Raw genomic sequence first — 19,441 nt, forward strand, 5'->3', positions numbered from 1 at the left:
CTGGGTATTTACCCTAAAGATACAGATGTAGTGATCTGAAGGGTCAGATGCACCCAAATGTTTTAGCAGCAATGTCCACAATAGCCAACCTATGGAAAGAATCTAGATGTCTCTCAACAGATGAATGGATAAAGAAGAGGTGATGTGATTGATTATATATATATATGAATACTATGCAGCCATCAAAACCCCCCCAAAATCTTGCCATTTGCAATGACATGGATGGAACTAGAGGGTATTATGTTGAGTGAAATAAGTCAATCAGAGAAAGACAATTATCCTATGATCTCTCTGATATGAGGAATTTGAGAGGCAGGGCAGGGGATTGCGGGGGGTAGGGAAGGAAAAATGAAACAAGATGCAGTTGGGAGGGAGACAAACCATAAAAGACTCTCAATCTCATGAAATAAATTGAGAGTTGCTTGGGGGAAGGTAGGGATGGTGTGGCTGGGTTATGGACATTGGGAGCATATGCACTATGGTGAGTGCTATGAAAAGTGTAAGTCTTATGATTCACAGCCCTATACCCCAGAGGCAAATAATACATTATATGTTAATTTAAAAAACTGTATAGAACCATAAAAGACCCTGCATAGCTAAAAGAATCTTGAGAATGAAGAACAAAGCTGGAAGTATTATGCTCCCTGATTTCAAGCTATACCACAAAGCTACGGTAATCAAAACAGTATGGTACTGGCACAAAAATAGATATCTAGATTAAATGAACTGAATGGAGTGTTCAGGAAAAAAAAAACATGCTTATATGATAAATTAATCTTTGACAGAGGAGGCCAAAATGTCCAACGTGGGGGGGGAGATAGTTTCTCCAATAAATCCCGTTGGGAAAACTGGACAACAACATGCAAAAGAATGTTTTACACCATATATAAATATAAACTCAGAACGGATTAAGGAGTGCAGCATTGGTGGGATAGTGGTGAGAATATCTGTTTTCCAAAAGAGATTAAAGACTTAAATGTAAGACTGATAACCATGAGACTCTTAAAAAGAAAACATAGGCAGTACGGTCTTTGACATTAGTCTCAGAAATATTTTTTGGATTGTCTATGTAGGCAAGGGTAAAAAAAGCAAATGTTAGCAAATGGGACTATAGCAAGCTAAAATTCTTTTGCACAGTGAAGGAAGCCATAAACAAAATGAAAAGGTAACCTACTGAATGAGAGAAGATACTTGTAGATACATCTGATAAGAGGTTAATATCCAAATATCTACAAAGAACTCATACAACTCAATATAAAAAAAATCTGATTGAAAAATGGGCAGAGAACCTGAATAGACATTTTTCTGAAGAAATACAGATGGAAAACAGGCACATGAAAAGATACTCAACATCACTCATCATCAGGGAAATGGAAATCAAAACCACAATGAGATATGACCTCATACCAATCAGAATGGCTGTTGTCAAAAAGATAGGAAATAACAAGTGTTGGCCAGAATGTATAGAAAAAAATAGAAACCTTGTGCCCTGCTGGTGGGAATGCAAATCAGTATAGCCAATGTGGAAAATGGTATAGGACTCCTCAAAAAATATTTAAGGATTTGAATAACCAAATAATAACCAGATTATGCAGCAATTCTGATTCTGGGAATTTATCTGAAGAAAATGAAAACAGTAATTTGAAAAGATGTATATGCCCTTATTTTCCCTGCAGCATTATTTACAATATGTAAGATGCAGAAGTAATCTAAGTGTCCACTGATAGATGAATGGATAAAGATGTGGTATATATATATTCAATGGACTATTACTCAACCATAAACAAGAATGAAATCTTGCCCTTTGTGAGAACATGGATGGAGCTGGAGAGTATTATGCTAAACGAAATAAGTTAGAGAAAAACAAATACTGTGGGATTTCACTTCCATTTGGAATCTGGAAAACAAAACACATGAACAAACAAACAAAGCCGAAATAGATTTGTAATTGCAATCTGGTGCTTGACAGAGGAGTGGGGAGTGGGGGTTGGGAGGGAAATGGGTGAAATAGGTGAAGAGGTTTAAAAGGTACCAACTTCCAGTTATAAAACAAATAAGTCACAGGGCTGTCACGTACAGCATAGGGAATATAGTCAAAGTGCTGTAACAATCTTGTATGGTGACAAGATGGTGGCTAGACTTATGGTGATCACTTTGTAATGTATATAAATGTTGAATCACTATGTTTTACACATGAAACTAACATAACGTTATACATCCACTACACTCCCCCCCCAAAAGAGTTTACTAATGTGGTGGCATTTGAAAGGAAACATAAAAACAAAACAAAAATCCAACAAAACCAGATAATTCAGTAATTCAGTTCTTCCCAAGTTTCAGCATTCATTGTCAGCTCTCCCCATATACCAAAGGAACTACTACACAAAGATTTAAAAGACAACAGTTGGGAAAAGAAGTACCAATATCTTAAGGCTACATACTTTATTTTGAAACTTCCATTTTGAAACTGTAATAGTAATGCTCTTGTGGTACTACTTGAAGGAGTCAGCAAATAAGAAGGGATTTGCCTGAAGTAGTCAGTTTTTATGAGCAGGTACAGGTAAGATTACTGTAGACAGAGCAATGATAGAAGGTCTTAAAAACCATCATCAAGTATTAAACCACTCTCAGATTTCTGTTACCAAAATTATTATATATTATCATTTTATTTGGTTTATTAATTTTAAAAATAATTTATACATTTATATTAACAAATGAGATTTTCAGATAATTTTCTTGCTATGCTGTTCTCACTTGGTTTTGCAATCAAGGTTCTATTTAGCTCCATAAAATGTTTTGGGAAATATTCACTCTTTTCCTGAGCTCTAAAAGAGTTCATATTAGTGTAAAATGATCTTTCGGGAGCCTGGGTAGCTCAGTTGGTTAAACATGTGACTTTGGCTCAGGTCATATCTCAGGGTCCTGGGATTGAGCCTCATGTCAGGCTTGGTGCTTAGTGGGAGTCTGCTTCTCCCTCTCCCTCTGCCCCTTCCTCTCTTCCTCCCTTTGCTTGGGGTCCCTCCATTTCTCTCTTGAATAAATAAATAAAATATTTAAAAACTAAAAAAAAATATCATCATCAAGAATTGAGGCCTAAACTAATTCCAGTTATGTTTATGTCTAAAATGATAGTTCGGGTTTTCTGGCAATATGATGGAATTGTACCATCTCTCAGTGATAAAATCTCTTGCTATAAGCCTCTCTGAATGCTCAATGAAGTGATTTAAATACACATCAGAATTCTCAAAAATGTTCCCAAGGGAACAAACATGAAGAGGGAGTTGGAACGAGAATAGCTGAAGCAAAAGTTGTAGCTGTTCCTGGGGTGTTTGCTGGCTCAGTCTTGTTTCAGTGGCTGCATGTGGTGGATGCAGGGCATCAGGATTTGGGTCTTCAATATATAGGAAGGGGAAATAAGACCCAGGCATATATGTGAGACCCTCAAAGAGTGCTTCTTTAAATGAAAGCTGCAAAACAAAACAAAACAAAAAACAAAACAAAACAAAAAAAACCCCAAACTGCCTCTATGGGAAGATATGAAGTCCTGCTGGGAGGAAAATGTCTCCATGGAGAATTCATAGTCATACCTCTGATATCACATGTAAATTCAAACTACCTGCATGGTATGAAGTGGCCCAATTTCAAAAATAGTACCTGGAGGGGTGCCTGAGTGACTCAGTCAGTTAAGCAACCAACTCTTGATTTTGGCTCAGGTCATGATCTCAGGGTTGTGAGATTGAGCCCTGCATTGGGCTCTGCACAGTGTGTGGAGCCTGCTTAAGATTCTTTCTCTCTGGGGCGCCTGGGTGGCTCAGTGGGTTAAAACCTCTGCCTTCGGCTCGGGTTAGGATGCCAGGGTCCTGGGATCAAGCCCCACATCAGGCTCTCTGAACAGCTGGGAGCCTGCTTCTCCCTCTCTCTCTCTGCCTGCCTCTCTGCCTACTTGTGATTTCTGTCTGTCAAATAAATAAATAAAAATCTTAAAAAAAATAAAAGATTCTTTCTCTCTCCCTCTGTCCCTCCTGGCTCACACACTCTCTCTTTCTAAAAACAAAATAGAACTCCAAACCACTTCCCCCCAAAAATAGCACCTGGAAACCTTCCTCTCCTCTCTTAATCATACATTCCCAACTTCCCTGTTGTCTATGTTTAATAATTTTGAATAAAACACTGCACATCTTACTATTTTGATACCTAAACTACTCCTTTGCAAGCATACATTGACTTTTTAACAAAGTGGAGTGACCATTTGTTGCAAGCTGATCCCTAAAATGTCAGATATAATGGCTTGAAAAAGGGTTGTTGGAGTCAGGCAGACTTGGCTTCTCACTGTGGCTCAGTTTGTGTATAATCTGAAGCAAGTTTCATAATTTCTTGGAATTTTAGTTTCTTTATTATTTATATAGGGATAATAATAGCATCTACCAATGAAAGAATAATCTTGCATACTTAGCTCATGCTTGACACATAGTGAATCCTTAATAAATATTAGGCATAATAAATATAAATTATAACAATTATATAATAACTATATAAACAATATCAGTGAGAAAACTCCATTTGATCTAAATTTCTAAAACTCCAGGATTCTTTACCTTTTACTTTCTTTATAAAAAGCACAACTAAGCATAATAATTAACTCATTGAATTACCTAAATTTTTAAATTTCTCTATCAACTTCATGGAAGATTTCAGGTGACTAATACATCTTGTTATACTAACTTGGTTTTAAAGATAATAGGGTAAGTCAACAGATTTTCCTTTTATATTTCTTCAGAATCCCAAATAATTCCTTGGGAGTTAGATAAGGACTCATTAAATCATTCAGGACTTTCTGAGACAATTTACAACACCTCGCATTTTGTCAGGTGTTCAATATATTTGTTTTGACTTAAAATTGGATTAATATATGTTGGAATCAATATATGTTGGGCATCTTAAGAGTCCAGTTTGACTATCCGGTTGATGTTTAATCCCATCTATGCATCATTCTTAGCAGATATTAGCCATTCTTGTCTTATAAGTTAGTGTATTCTTGTTATGGATTCCATACCTCTGAAAATTTGATGTGAATTAGTTCTCCCCCTGAGCTTATTTGGAGGATAGACTCAGCACTTCCTCACATTCCCAAATAGCATATCCCATTCCACAAAGCGTTAATCAGTGAAAGAGAGTGTACTGAATATTACCAGTGCTGGTTGGAATACTGAAGAGAATTTGCATACTTTACAGGAAAATTTAATTAAAATTCTCATTAATCATCTTTGACTTCCAAGAATTCCCTTTCTAGATATTCCAGCAGCATCACTTCTCCCTGTTCTTCCTCTCCTTGTCCCAAATTTTGTCTCTGAAATTCTCTATATGTTTTTATAGCAATTCAGTTCAGGTTTAAAGCAAAAGCCTTTCAGCTAGAAGAACTCATCCTCTTAACAAGCAGGCCAGTGACCATCCATTGCTCTTTCACAGGTATTGGCTGCAAACAAACAGTACATAGTAGCTCCCCTTTCATTTCAGGTGACTTATTGAAACATTTGCCAAATCAAAACAGGTCCCCCCCCCTTTTTTTTTTGATAGGGTGAGGGGGTGTTGGTAGGAGAAGGGCATCTGTAGAGAGAGGCATTTGTGATTGCACTGCTAAAAAATGATTTTCTCCACACTATACCTAATTTATAATATTAGATAATGGAGTGTTCTAAAAAAAGAGTTATATTTCATTAAATGCCCAACATGCTCTTAAATGGTAATAAAATTTGCTTTTTTGAAGTGTATAATTGGATGAATTTTAGTATATTCACAACCATCACTACAATCTAATTCCAACAACATTATCATCCCAAAGAGAAACCTCTTCCTCAGTAGCATTACCTCCCACCCCTCCCTGGCCCTGAGCAACCACTGATCTACTATCTGTCTCTATGGATTTGCCTATTCTGGATATTTCATATAAATGGAATCTACAATATTATTTTATGACTGTCTTATCTCACTTAGGATAATGTTTCATCTATGTTGCATCTATGTTGTATCAGTATGTATTCTTTTAATGGCTAAATACTATTATCTATTCCTTGGTTGACAGACATTTGAACAATTTCCAGTTTTTGACTATTATAAATAATGCTGCTATGAACATTTGTGTACATGCATTGTATGGACAAATGTTTTCATTTCTCTTAGATATATATGTAGGAGTAGAATTGCTAGGTTATATGGTAACTCTATGTTTAAATTTTTGAGTGACCATTAAACAGTTTTCCAAAATGACCACATCATTTTACATGCCCACCAGCAAGTATGAGAGTTCCAGCTTCTCCACACCTTTACCAACACTTGTTATTGTCTGTCTTTTTTTTTTTATTATAGCCATCTTAGTGGGTGTGATGTGGTATCTTGAAGTGCATTTCCCTGATGGCTAATGATGTTGAGCATTTTTTTTTTCAATGTACTTATTCCCATTTGTAAATCTTTAAAGAAGTGTCTGTTGGAATCATTTGTCCATTTTAAATTGAGTTGTTTTTTATTGTTGAGTTGTAAGAGTTATTTTAATATTCTAAATAAAAGCCTCTTATTAGATATGTCATTTGCAAATTCTTCCATTCTGTAGGTTGTCCTAATAATAACTTATTTTTAGGCAACACTTGAGTTATTTAAGGATTAAAATTTAAACATGGATATCATCCAAACTCTTTGCCTCTCTCCTGGATTTGTTCCAGTTTGGAAGAAGCAGTGCTCATGGTGTTCTCCAAAAAGAGTACATAGAAGAAGGAAACAAACGAGCAAAAAACATAACAACAACCCACAGTGCCTAGCAGAGAGTATGTACTTAATTAACTATGGCAAATTAATGAATATAATTAGTATATTTATTCTTGGTTCCCACTACTACTTTGACTGTTTGACTCCCTGTTGGATCCACTTTTGAGCAATGATATTCATTTCATGGCCTGAAGACCCCTAGGAGGAGCTAGGAAGTATGTTCTAGGCTGTCTGTCTACTCCACATTAAATGCACTGAAGTGTAACAGTTATGTGGGAATCCACGGATTTTTCATGATAAAAAAGAGTTTCATGTTCTACTCTTTGAGTTTGAGACTCATTTAAGGAAAGAAATAGCTGTTTTTTTCAGTTCAATGTTGACTCTATAGTGTTTTCAATGGTCCTGGGCATTCCTGGGCATTTCTATGTCATTTATACAATGGTTGTTTATTTGGAGCCTCACTTAGAGACTACAATTATTTCTGGGCCCTTGACCTCAGAGTGGTTCCCTCAGTGAGGTTCACTGTCCCCTGGACCAAGCCAATAGCTGTGGGGAGATGATGCTGTGGGGGAGGAAGTCCATATCTGCCTACCTGTCAGATCATCTGCATCTCCTCGGGACACCTTGTGGGGAGAGATGATCCCAGCCAGGCTGCCTGCATTTCCACATCACTTACAACAGTCTACCAAGGTCATTTTGCAACTGACAATTGACATAATCCCCTTGTACACCTTGAGTACAGACTCACAGGAAGAATCTGAATGATTCAGAAATCCAAAGGATCAAAGGAATTCTAGTGAGGACTGCAGATGAAACTAAGAAAACAGTGAAGGTCTATGTATGAAGGAAACAAGCCAGGTAAAGGAAAAAGAACGATGGAAAGCAAGACACTTACTTGTAACTGGATATAGACAAGAGTCTAACTTTCTACAGGCAGAGCTGGCTGGCCTGCTAGTGTTACTAAGCTTAGCTATCCATTCAGTGCACTCACTTAGATGACTGTGGGCATCATTTGTGTGACATACACATGGATACAGATATCTACCAACTAATGAAATAGGACACACAGTTATGAGCATGCAAAATGGTTGCATCAGAAAGGGTGGGGGAAAGAATTTAAAAAAAATTAGTAGTCTTAGGGAGTTAATGTGAACCAGCTTTTTTCTCAGTCCAGGCTGAAGAAAAAAAAAATTGTAGATTTATTTCTTTATTTTAGAGAGAGAGGGTGGGAGGCCAGAGGGAGAGGGAGAGGCAATCTTAGGCAGACTTCCTGCTGAATGTGGAGCCTGATGTAGGGCTTGATCTCATGACCCTCAAATCATGACCTGAAGTGAAATCAAGTCAGACGCTTAACAAACTGAGCCACCCAGGTGCCCTGAAGAAAAAATTTTAAAATATAAACCATCATTAACAGCACTTTATAATATCTATGTGATGCTTTTCTTCTCTCACAAATGCGAACCCTTTTAAGTTTACCTTAAGGCTTATCATCACAACACTCTCCTGAAGGAAAGAAGTACTTTAACGTGGACCTGAGGCTCAGAGATCAATTGACTGTTCTGCAGCTTGGGGGAGAAGGGATAGATCACTGACATTTAGATCTCTGTTTGGAACTAGGACTGAATTAGGCATTAAACATATGTAAATTCCTTTAATTCCCATAAGAATGCTATGAGATAGGTGTTATTGTTATAAATTGATGGGTTAAAAAAAATCACCCAAATCACTGAGCTAATAATGGTAGAATCAAACCATATCTGTTATATTCTAGAGACATATTCTTATTTGTGAGTTCTAACTGATTAAGGGAGGTTGCCTGGAGAGGATGTGTGGAAGGAGTCTAAACCCATGCCCAGCTGCTTTGTCTGATGCTGGTAGGATGGGAGGAGTGGTGTCTAATGCGTCAGAGGATGAGTGATTTGGGAATAGGCCTCATTTCTAAGGGACTAACAGAAGATCTTCTAATACACAATGGTTTATAGGAAGGACTCTGAAAGGGGAGCTCCTTACAACTGCCTTTTGATAATACTTTTTGTACCCTCCCTTCTATTGCCAAGTATGATACTAATGAAGGAAACCAGAATATGTCACCCCAAAATATGCCTCTTTGATGTGAAAATTATTTTGAGCTGAAGGCAATTAAGCAGCAGCAAATGCAGGAAAACCTCTCTCTACCTTCCATTTTTCTGCCTAAAAAGAGGATATAAATTCTTTTACTGGAGACAGACTTTATTATCCTAGAGACAGCACCTCAGGAATCTGCAAACAAACCTGCCTCCATTCGTTGCCTCCCATATATTTATTTTAGTTATTTTATCCCCAAACTACTTTCCTTTGTCCTGTCATTTCTCTACAATTTCCTTGAAGATGCTATATAAACCAGAGTTTTAAGTTGCCACTCTGAGTTACTTTTCATGAGGTTTCTTCCATGTGACATGTGCCGCACATGTTAATAAACTCTTTTTCTTTTGCCAATCTGCCTTTTTAAGAGCTTCAGCTGAAAAACCAAGGTGGGTAGAGATCAAGTTTTGCCCCCTGTATACTAGCTATGGTTAATTTTCTCCCTTCTCTCCACCTTCCCCTCTCTAGTACCTAGCTGTTTCTTTATTTTGAAGAGTTTCTTAAAATGACATCCTCTCAAAAAAAAAAAAAAAGACATCCTCTCTTCACTTGAAAGGTATTAATGATGGATGCAATGTAGCAGAAATATACTTGCCATGTAAGTGGTCAGTCAATGCATGAGACCTTAGATAGGTAGATTCTAGACAAGGATTTAGTACTTTTGATTGTCACAGCCAGATGAAAGCAGGATCAAAATTACTCTCACTTTCTCAATGAAAGGAAGAAAACATTTAACCAGATTTATACCTCAAACCACAGTTCTGTTTTAGTTTCTGAATGTTGAATATTCCTGTTTTCTGCTTTTACATCTGTGTTTAAATTTTCAATTTTCAAGATTGGGTTGACAGATGTAAATCTTTGATATTTCCATATTAAAAATTCCTTTCATTTTCTTTTACAAATTATAGCTACAATGTACATATCTGTGTTTTTCTCTGTTAAGTTTTCACACATAGGAAAACATCAGTCTTACATTGGAGTCCTAATGGGCTCATCATTTTTGAGAGTGAAAGCTGTGGAAACCTCTGGATCCAAATTCCAGTTAGTTTCCAACTTACCACACCATTTCACTTTCCAGTTACGATTGGCATCAACTCCACGGCAGCGAAACCTTGAGTTCCTTGACCTTGTTTTTCTCCAAAATCGATCCTAAGTGTAATTAAGAAAATAGGTGTAGAAAAAATATTCAAAAGTTATTCACATGCATTTTTATAGCACAACTGGTGAATGAATCACAGCACTGCAGAGAGAGTTCCTCTAGGAACAGACAAATCTAAGGAGTAGAAAGAGGAATGGATAAGGAGCAGAGACCCAGAGACCCCAGAGACCCCAGGGTCATGCTCTAATTTCTGTCACACACTTACTCTCTTAGCTTCTCTTGGCCTTATTTCTTCTTGGGTAAATTGAGTAAGCTGGGCTAGACTAGTGACTTTTCACAATTTCTTTGGAAGGATAAATCTTCCAAATGAGATATAATGAATCTCATGCAAAGCCAAACATATAAACCAAAGTTTGCTGCTATGATGGGACAGGGAGTGGAGGTCTCTTTTGCAGTTCTGGAATCACTAGGCAGTCTGCCCACCAGGTTTCCTTCCTGTTCTATGGCTGTTTTCTATCTCTTTTCAATTGGATAGGCAAAGTGACTTACACTGGTCCAGCTAAAATGGTATCCATCAACGTTAAACACAGGCATGATATAGAAATACAGATGACTCAACATTTTTCTCATGGTTGGGTCACTCCTATATGTTAGAAGAGCCTAAAAGACAAAGGTGACATTTTTCTTACAAATGGATCCCAAATATAGATTTAGAAAAAATACATGAAAATCCTTTGCATCCATGGGAAATACCAAATATATTGTGTTGAAGAGTAACGAGCTAATATGAATAATACTCTTTGACATCACATACTTTTTTTAAAATAAAAATTTTTAAATTATTTTTAAGTTTTTATTTAAATTCCAGTTAATTAACATACAGTGTAATATTAGTGATTCAACACTTCCATATAATAGCTGGTGCTCATCATAGCAAGTGTATTCCTTAATCCCCATCACATATTTAACCCATCCTCCACCCACATCATACATTCGTTCTTGGGATTTTTATTGCAAACATTTTGTTAGGTATACATTTTAGCAGAGGTAGAAAAACAGACTAATTGGGTAGTCTCTGACAGTATTTCAGAACTGGCTAAATATTAGACTGCTTAAGAAAGAAATTATTTAGATACACTTCAGTATAATCAGTTTTTTTTAAAAAGATTACATTCAATTTTAGACAAAATAATTACCCATATAGTTTGGTATCCTTACAGGATAACACAAGCTAGTTATACATGCCACTTAATTGTTTATGTCTAACTGGTACCAGACTCAAATCTTGGAACTTACTGCATTGACACTGTTCTCTCCTGATTTTTCTATAAAGAGTTTAATAATCATTATGACATCTCTGTCACTTTTATCATGGCTGGCTTCAAAATCTTGCTCTAGTGATTGGGTTTTACTTATATTGTGTCTTACCCCAAGCCTGAAGATTTCTGCACTACTCATTTGGCCTCAAACAGAGAAGCACTGAATGTGTTAAGAATACAGACATTTTGAAATACGATTCCTATGGAATGGACTACTAAAACAATTCTTTTTGATGCCTATTTGTCCACATATAAGGTATCTTAGAGAAACAGGAAATTGAAAATGGCTGCCGCTGGGGAAGGAACTCATGGGACAATGTACAGGAAAGAGAGTTACCTTTAGTATAATACCTTTATATCCCTTTGGATTGTGTGAATTTTTACTATATTAAAAAAATTCAAAATAAAGAAAATTCTTAAATCACATATATATTGCTTTGGAAAATTTAATACTTAAAACTTCAATCTTCTTTTACATATAGTTAAGTAGGATCTCTGAACCCATCATAAACAGCATTGGCACTTACATGATGAGAATGCTGTTCACAGAGAGCAATCCAATAATATGTTAAAACTATCATATTAGAAATAATGAAAATATAGGGAAATGCTCAAGAACACAAGAGTTAAATACAACTTTACTGAATCTAATTTAAATATCTAGGAGATTAGCACAAGTTAATAAATGTTAATACAATTCTCTCTTACTTCAAGGCTCAATAATAATTTTTTGGCCACATAGCTTCTGTAGAATTTTCATACTGCTTGAATTTCTAATGCCCCAAATGAGAGGAAAATTTCTGATATGTGAGTGTACATATCGTAGAGTTTTGATTTTCTCTAATTAATGGAGGTTCCCCAATGCCTGGAGGAAGTCTGCTGGGGAAGGCAAAGACAGAGTTATATGGTTAGCTACATTTCTTCCATAAAGTTAGGCAGATGTGGCTTTCTGTGCCATGCTAGTGAGGGAGAGAGAGGAGATGGAAGGAAACAGAGCTGGGGCAACAGGGCAAGAAAGGGCAGGGAAAAGTCATGGTAATTTCTCTTCCTCCCTCTTACCTGACCACAGCTCATTTATTTCAGTCCAAACTTGGGAAGTCTCATCTTTTCCAAGCATGGATCATGTTAGCACTTAAGCACCAGACTATGCTAGAGATCTGCTGGGAAACTTTCTCATCTTATCCTGCCTTTTCTTCCTCCAATGCAAGTGACCACCATGCTTTTGTATTTAAAAGAATATTACTAACTTCCTTTTAAAAAATCACAATATATATTTGAAGCAAATAGAAGAGCAGACAATATTATATCTATGTGCCCACCAACTACCTCTTGCCATATTTATTAAATCTTTTACAGAGAAATTGAGACATTACAGATAAAACAAAGCTCCCTTTTTTAGTATACCCTGATCTGTTTTCCTTTTCTCTACCAAGGTAATCACTACCCTAACTTTTGAATCATCATTCATTCCCATGCATGATTTTATGTTTTCTTATATGTACATGGAATCAGGAACAATATATAATATTGTGTATGCTTTGAAATTTCATGCAAATGAGATCCTGATATATCAATCAAGTCTGTTTTTCTCCCCAAATTTTTGGCACTTAAGTTGATTTGTTAATTTTAACAACACAATTAAATGGTATTCCATTATAATTAAATCCACAATAGTTTGATTCCTTATTTTGTTGGTGGAGAGTTAGGTTGCTTTCATTGTTACCATATTGCAGTGAACATTCTTGCACATTTCTCCTAGACATGTGTGAGAGTTTCTTTTCTACACATCTAGGAAGGGATTTGGTGGGCCATGGATTTATATGCCTTCCACTTTATTAAATGCTATTTCTCTCTAAATCAGTAAATACTTTCATCTGCAGTGAATGTGAATTCCCATTGCTCTACAACCTTCCCAACCTTTGATATCATTGAGCTTTTAGTTAAAAAAAAAAAAATCTAATGGATGCTTTTGTTGTCTTACTTTGCATTTTCCTCATTACAAATTATATTGAACAGCTTTTATATAATAGGTGATTCCATAAATTGCTCACTCATTTTTGCCCATTTAAAAAAATTAAACTCTATTTATTCTTTTTACTTTCTGGATAGTAATCCTTTGTTTATATGCATCATGGACACCCTCCTTTTTTTTAGCTCATTGATTCCTATTTTCATCATATCCTTGTTATACATAAACTTTGATGACAATTGTACATATAAAGTTTTATTTAAGAATTCACCTCTGCCTTAATATCATAGAGATGTTATCCTGTATTTTCTCCAAATAGTTGTTCTAAAATTTGTTTTCAAATATAAGTCTTAAAACCCCTGGAAATGATTTTTTTTTTTTTTTACATGATGTGAGGTTGGGATTTATTTATTTTTCTGCTATGGAAAACTAACTATGCCATTGTACTCATTTGGATGGCTCATCTCTCCAGTAAGGTCACATGCCACTTCTGTACAATGTCAAGTTTTCTTGTGTGTATAGAATTGACTAATGCACCCTGGTTTATGTCCATTTACTAAAACCACCCTATGGTTTATATAGCATCTGTTCAGTTTGGTAGGATATGCCTCTTCATGTTGTTCTACTTCAAAATTGCCTTGGCTATTTCTGATCAGTCTCCTTTCACACTTTTTTAAAAATTAATGTTGAACACACTCAAGATGTCTTTTATTATGCTAGGTTATTTTTGTCATTAATGGATATTGAATTTTAGCATATAATCTTTCTTCATACATTAACACAATGTTATGTAGTTGTTATACATTATTAACACAATGTCATATAGTTGTTATAAACAATTTTAATTTGTAATTTTCTATTGTTAAATCATCCTTGTATTCCTTGGATAAGCTCCTTTGGTTATGATATGTATTCTTGTTATATTAGCTGGATTCAGGTCGCTAATATTTACATTTATATTCCTGAGATAGACTTGTAATTTCCTTTTTTATTTTGTCTTTGTCTGGTTTTGGTAACAAGGTTATATTACTCATTATTTGGAGAGCAAACCATCTAGGCCTAGAGCAGAAATTAAATATAAAATGAAGATACAATAGGAAAGATTATATCTTTAATTTTCTGTTTTGTTGGTTTCTGCCCTGTGTTGCTTTTGCTAATTCTCTTTTTCCTGTTCTAATTTGAGTTGAAAGCTTAGGTCATTAATTTGGAGGTCTTAGTCTTTTGCAATATATTTATTTGAAACTACAAATTCTTCTTCAGTACTACCTTAGCTACATTTCATATGTTTTGATATACAATAGTTTTATTTCCATTTCATTGTAAATATTGAACATTTTCCTTCATTTCTTTAAACATGTTATATTTTTAATTTTAAAATGTGAATTTTCTTTAAGTCACATTTTCATAAATACTTTCTAACAACTGCATTACAGTCAGAAAATTTGGTCTATATGATATAGGCTCTTTAGTATTTCTTGAACTTGCTTTGTGGTCTAGTATATAGTCAATTTTTATAAATGTTTCAGTTGGACTTGAAAAGAAAATGCATTCTCTAATTATTGGGTATGGATTCTAAATGTGTTTACTAGATTAAGTTTGTCTATTGCTTATATCAACCATATTCTTGCTAAATATTTGCCTGTTTTCTTAATCACTGTGAGTTGTGTTAAAAAACATCATTTTAGATTTATTATTTTTTCTTATAATTTTGTCAAATTTTGTTTTATTTATTTTGTGGTCATTAACATAGACTCATTTTAAAGCTCTTTATAGTCAAATTATGTATTAGATTAGAAAATTGTTTTCTAGTATACTATTCTGGAGTGGATTTAATTTCCAGGACTTGCCAGAACATGTTCTTTCTCTGACAAACAGGGTGTCATTATATTGCATATGCTTTATTTGTGATTTTTATAACTCTCTAAGAATTGTAGTCATTCCCCATCTGGTCAGACAAAGGGAGAATAATAACAATGTAACTGACTGTTCAATCCTGAATAGAACCATTGAGAGATCTCGTTGCTTGAATGCTTTAAGTAATAGGACAGATCATTTCTCTTTTGTAGTTTAGGAAACATTTCTAGAAAAAAGATGACCATGGGACTATTTCCTATTATTCTAACATATGATAACCATAAAGTAGCGGGTGTGCTTTCCTTCTAATGTGTGGGACTCTTTTTAGCAATCAATTTATACCACCCAAACACACAGGAAAGGAGATGCCTACTTATCAAGTTCCATCGGGGCTTTATGAGTTTAATTTCTAGACTACTATCTTTCCTTAAGAGGAAGACTAGTAATTGTGATTTGAAAACCAGTCACAAAGCAATGCATCCCATGCCTCAGTGTGGCAGCCTTTAGGTACTACACTTACCTCATCAATTTATTTAAAAATACTTTGCCAAAAAAAAAAAAAAAAAAAAAAATCAAAGAAGTCCTGAATATTATCTTGTTAGGAAAATATGTTTGGTATTAGGTTAGGGAATTTCTGAAGAGAGACAAAAAATGAATCTATTTGATATTCATCACCTGCTAAGACGATTTTGATTTCTCCTTAAATATTTATCATATACCCAAATTCACCAAATAAATGTTTGTTAAATTTGAAGGCAAATTTTACAATCACTAAAGTCTTTGTGTAATGTGACAAAGTTATGCTAAAGAGTTTCCCTCCTTTTCAGTTTTTGGATTTGATCAAAAATTGTTTCTTAGACCCCTACTAAAACCTGAAATGTTAGAGCTTTTTTTTTTTTTTTTTTAGAATTGGTGTTACTGGGTTTAAAAGAGATAGCATTTAAATTATTTGTTTTTGTTTTTGTTCTAGACTCACTATAGAAGATGTAAGAATAATAACCATCTTCAACAAAGGGCACACTGAGAGAAGGCATGTTACAGCTGAGGCCAAAGGAAGAGCACAGTCATCAGTCAAGCTGAAGAATATCCTTACTTGGACTGAAGTAAAACTGTTTAGGTTGGAAAAGAGTTGTAGTACCAAAGGAGGTACATCTCAACACAAAGGAAGTACCTAAAATTTAATACTAGGAAAATTAATTAGAGCAAGATAATTTCTAGAGAAAATTTCAAGAGGGAGTTTGATCTATAAATATATTTGGTGTCTTGCTGCAAGAAGCTCATTAAATACAAAATGGTAACTAAATAATAGTTTGAAAGCAACACAAGCAGAAATGTTCTCTGAATGAAGGATGGAGAACTGGAAAATCATATGGTAATCCTTCAAATTCTAGTTACTTTCATATGAACATATACTTAGAACTGCCCAGGGATTGATCTAACAAGAAAGGTGATGATTGAAAAATCTACATTTTCTAATAAAATATAAATATTTGAAATGTTTTGTGTCACTGGCAGGATTATAATATCTGGTGCATGTCCATTTTACTCTTTCAAAATACCACATCTCATTTGTAGAACTTTTTTTTTTTTTTAAAGATTTTATTTATTTGTCAGAGAGAGTGAGCACAGGCAGACAGAGAGGCAGGCAGAGGCAGAGGGAGAAGCAGGCTCCCCGCTGAGCAAGGATCCCGATGTGGGACTCAATCCCAAGACCCCGGGATCATGACCCGAGCCGAAGGCAGCTGCCCAACCAACTGAGCCACCCAGGCGTCCTTCATTTGTAGAACTTTTATGCTGAGATTGTCTAATAACATTGGTTGGTGGTATTTACTCAGGAACAACAGAGTAGAGACCAGGATCAACTTTGTGGCATTAGTAAAATGTTCTATATAATACTCTTATACTTTGTAAGAGAAAGTACAGGTGTCCTTAGTTTGTGAGATTCCAGTATACGCAAATTTCAGTTATCACAGTTTAGTTAAATTCAAATTCAAATTTTAGTTTCCAGTGTTAGATCTTTCATTTCCAAATCATTATGTAAATAACAGATGGGCATCAATAATTGTGACTGACTTTTAAAGTCTGTCAGTGGGTGACTGGTCACTGTGCATCTGGTTTTCAACTCACACACAGATAGCAAGGAGTGTAGCTATGTTGCCCTGTATGTGGCATTTTACAAAAATGGAAAATGGTAGGAAGGGATGGGCCAACTGTAGGGGCCTGGTTAGCCAGAGGGAGGTGTTTGGTTGTAAACTTAGATTGACCCCGCCCCTCCCAGAGGAACTTACTTGCAAACCCCGAATATAGGGGCTGGCCAGGCCGGATGGAGACATCCAATCAGTGGGGCGCGCATATATTTACTATGGTAAATTGAAATTCAGTTGTCAACCGTACTGCTGACCTAGCATGACTGTGCAGTTTTCCCTGTGTATTGCAATCTCATTGGCCACCTGTGTGTGGGCCGGGCTCAACCCCACCTCTATAAATTTAGTCTGTGAGGCTGGGAAGCTGTAGTCATCGGGAGCGTCATGGTTGTCGGGAGCATCATGAGCAGTGTTGTCGGGGAGTGGCCTTCGCTGGCTAGGGGGGCCGCCGTGGGCTAGGGGAGTCATTAGGGTCGGGGTCCTGGTCGTTGTCGCCTCTTTGTAAGAGATGGCCCCGACTGGTCGGTTTGATTTTCAATGCTTGGCAGGAGATAAAGCTTTGCTTGACCTTTGCTTTGTATCAGTCTTGTTCCTTTGATCACGGACCCTAACACCAACAAAGATTAGAGTGCAGCAGAATGGAAAGTGATAATGTAGAGGTGAAATTTAAATCAAATGTAAATAGAGTTATAGATGAAATAGCTGACAACAGGAATGTTGACACTGCCACCATTCAACTCTGGATATGCAGCCAGAGGAACATAATGAAGACAAACTTGTGGACATAAATGAGAAAAGTGGCTGTGATGAAAAGGGGAAAATGTCCCACAAGAAAAGATGCTGTCAACATTTCACATTAAAGGAACTCTCATAGATATTTTATGATGTTGAAAGTGAAAAGGAAAAAAATACTGGAAGCTAATACAAATCAAGAAAGGAATATGGCCATTTGCCACAGCATAAAAAAATATGCTAACATCATGTAAGTTAAATAATGACAAGGCAAGCACTATTCAGATTACCCACAATAGCTCTTTTTTTTTTTTTACAAAGAAATAGGAATATTTTTAATGTGTTAAATCATTCTGTAATAAATATTAGTTTTACTATTTCTTGATAATTTCCCTACATATTTATAACAAAGCAAGAAAGTTTTTAATCTTTTGAAAAACATAGATAGAGGTCACAGAACAAACACAATTTTTCTCATTGATTTTTAAGATAGCATATGATCTCCCTGATATGAGGAAGTTGAGAGGCAACGTGGGGGGTTTGGGGGGTAGGAAAGGAATAAATGAAACAAGATGGGATTGGGAGGGAGACAAACCACAAGAGACTCTTAATCTCAATACTGAGGGTTGCTTGCGGGTAGGGGAGTAGGGAGAGGGTGGTTGGGTCATGGACATCGGGGAAGGTATGTGCTATGGTGAGTGCTGTGAAGTGTGTAAACCTGGCAATTCACAGACCTGTACCTTGGGGCTAAAAATACATGATATGTTAATAAAAAAATATTTTGTGGCTTAAGCATGAATGGCCACTTTTACAGTTCTGTACTACTTGGAAGAAAAACAAGAACTGACTGTAGAAACAGTGCCCAGAACTTCTCAAATCCTGGCTAGTGGAGTAAAATGGATGCAATGGATTTAAATTTAATTAAATAGAACAAACATTAATATATTCCCTGCTATGCATTAAAACATTATAAATTGAATATAAGGGTGAGAGAGCTGGGTTGGAAGATGCAGAGCATTAAAGAGAAGATTGGAGAGGATGAAAGGATGGGAGAATATGGTAAGTTAAAGGTACTAAAAGAATGGTAGAAAACAAAATATTGTAATTGCCTAGAGTGGTAATGAACAAAGTCAGATGACTTAAAAATGCAGGTCATTTTTAGAAGGTGAATTTTTTTTATTATGCAATTAAGAACAAAGACTTGCTTACCCAATTCATTAAATATTTGATCTAGGTGTATAGAAATGCAACAGATTTCTGCACACTGATTTTATATCCTGTGACTTTGCTGAACTGATGTATGAGTTCTAGCAATTTTCAGCACAGTCTTTAGGGTTTTCTACATAGAGTATCATGTTGTTTGCATAGAGTAAATTTTCACTTCTTCCTTGCCAACTTGGATGCCTTTTCTTTCTTTTTGTTGTCTCACTGTTGAGGTTAAGACTTC

The 19,441-nt window shown here is 35.7% G+C and overlaps 1 protein-coding gene across 1 annotated transcript in view; it reads right to left on the reverse strand.

The window, feature by feature from the left end:
* CPA6 (carboxypeptidase A6) overlaps positions 1-19,441 on the reverse strand; it is an 80,182-nt gene that overhangs the window by 40,211 nt on the left and 20,530 nt on the right. Inside the window, exons 6-7 of the mRNA XM_032847902.1 lie at positions 10,526-10,636; positions 9,936-10,026 (exon numbers count right to left, since the gene is read on the reverse strand). Of these exons, the coding sequence (XP_032703793.1) occupies positions 9,936-10,026; positions 10,526-10,636 (202 nt within the window). The remainder of the gene's footprint in view (positions 1-9,935; positions 10,027-10,525; positions 10,637-19,441) is intronic.

This window comes from Lontra canadensis, unplaced genomic scaffold, assembly GCF_010015895.1.
Source record: "Lontra canadensis isolate GAN:19392208 unplaced genomic scaffold, GSC_riverotter_1.0 scaffold195, whole genome shotgun sequence".
NCBI lineage: Eukaryota > Metazoa > Chordata > Mammalia > Carnivora > Mustelidae > Lontra > Lontra canadensis.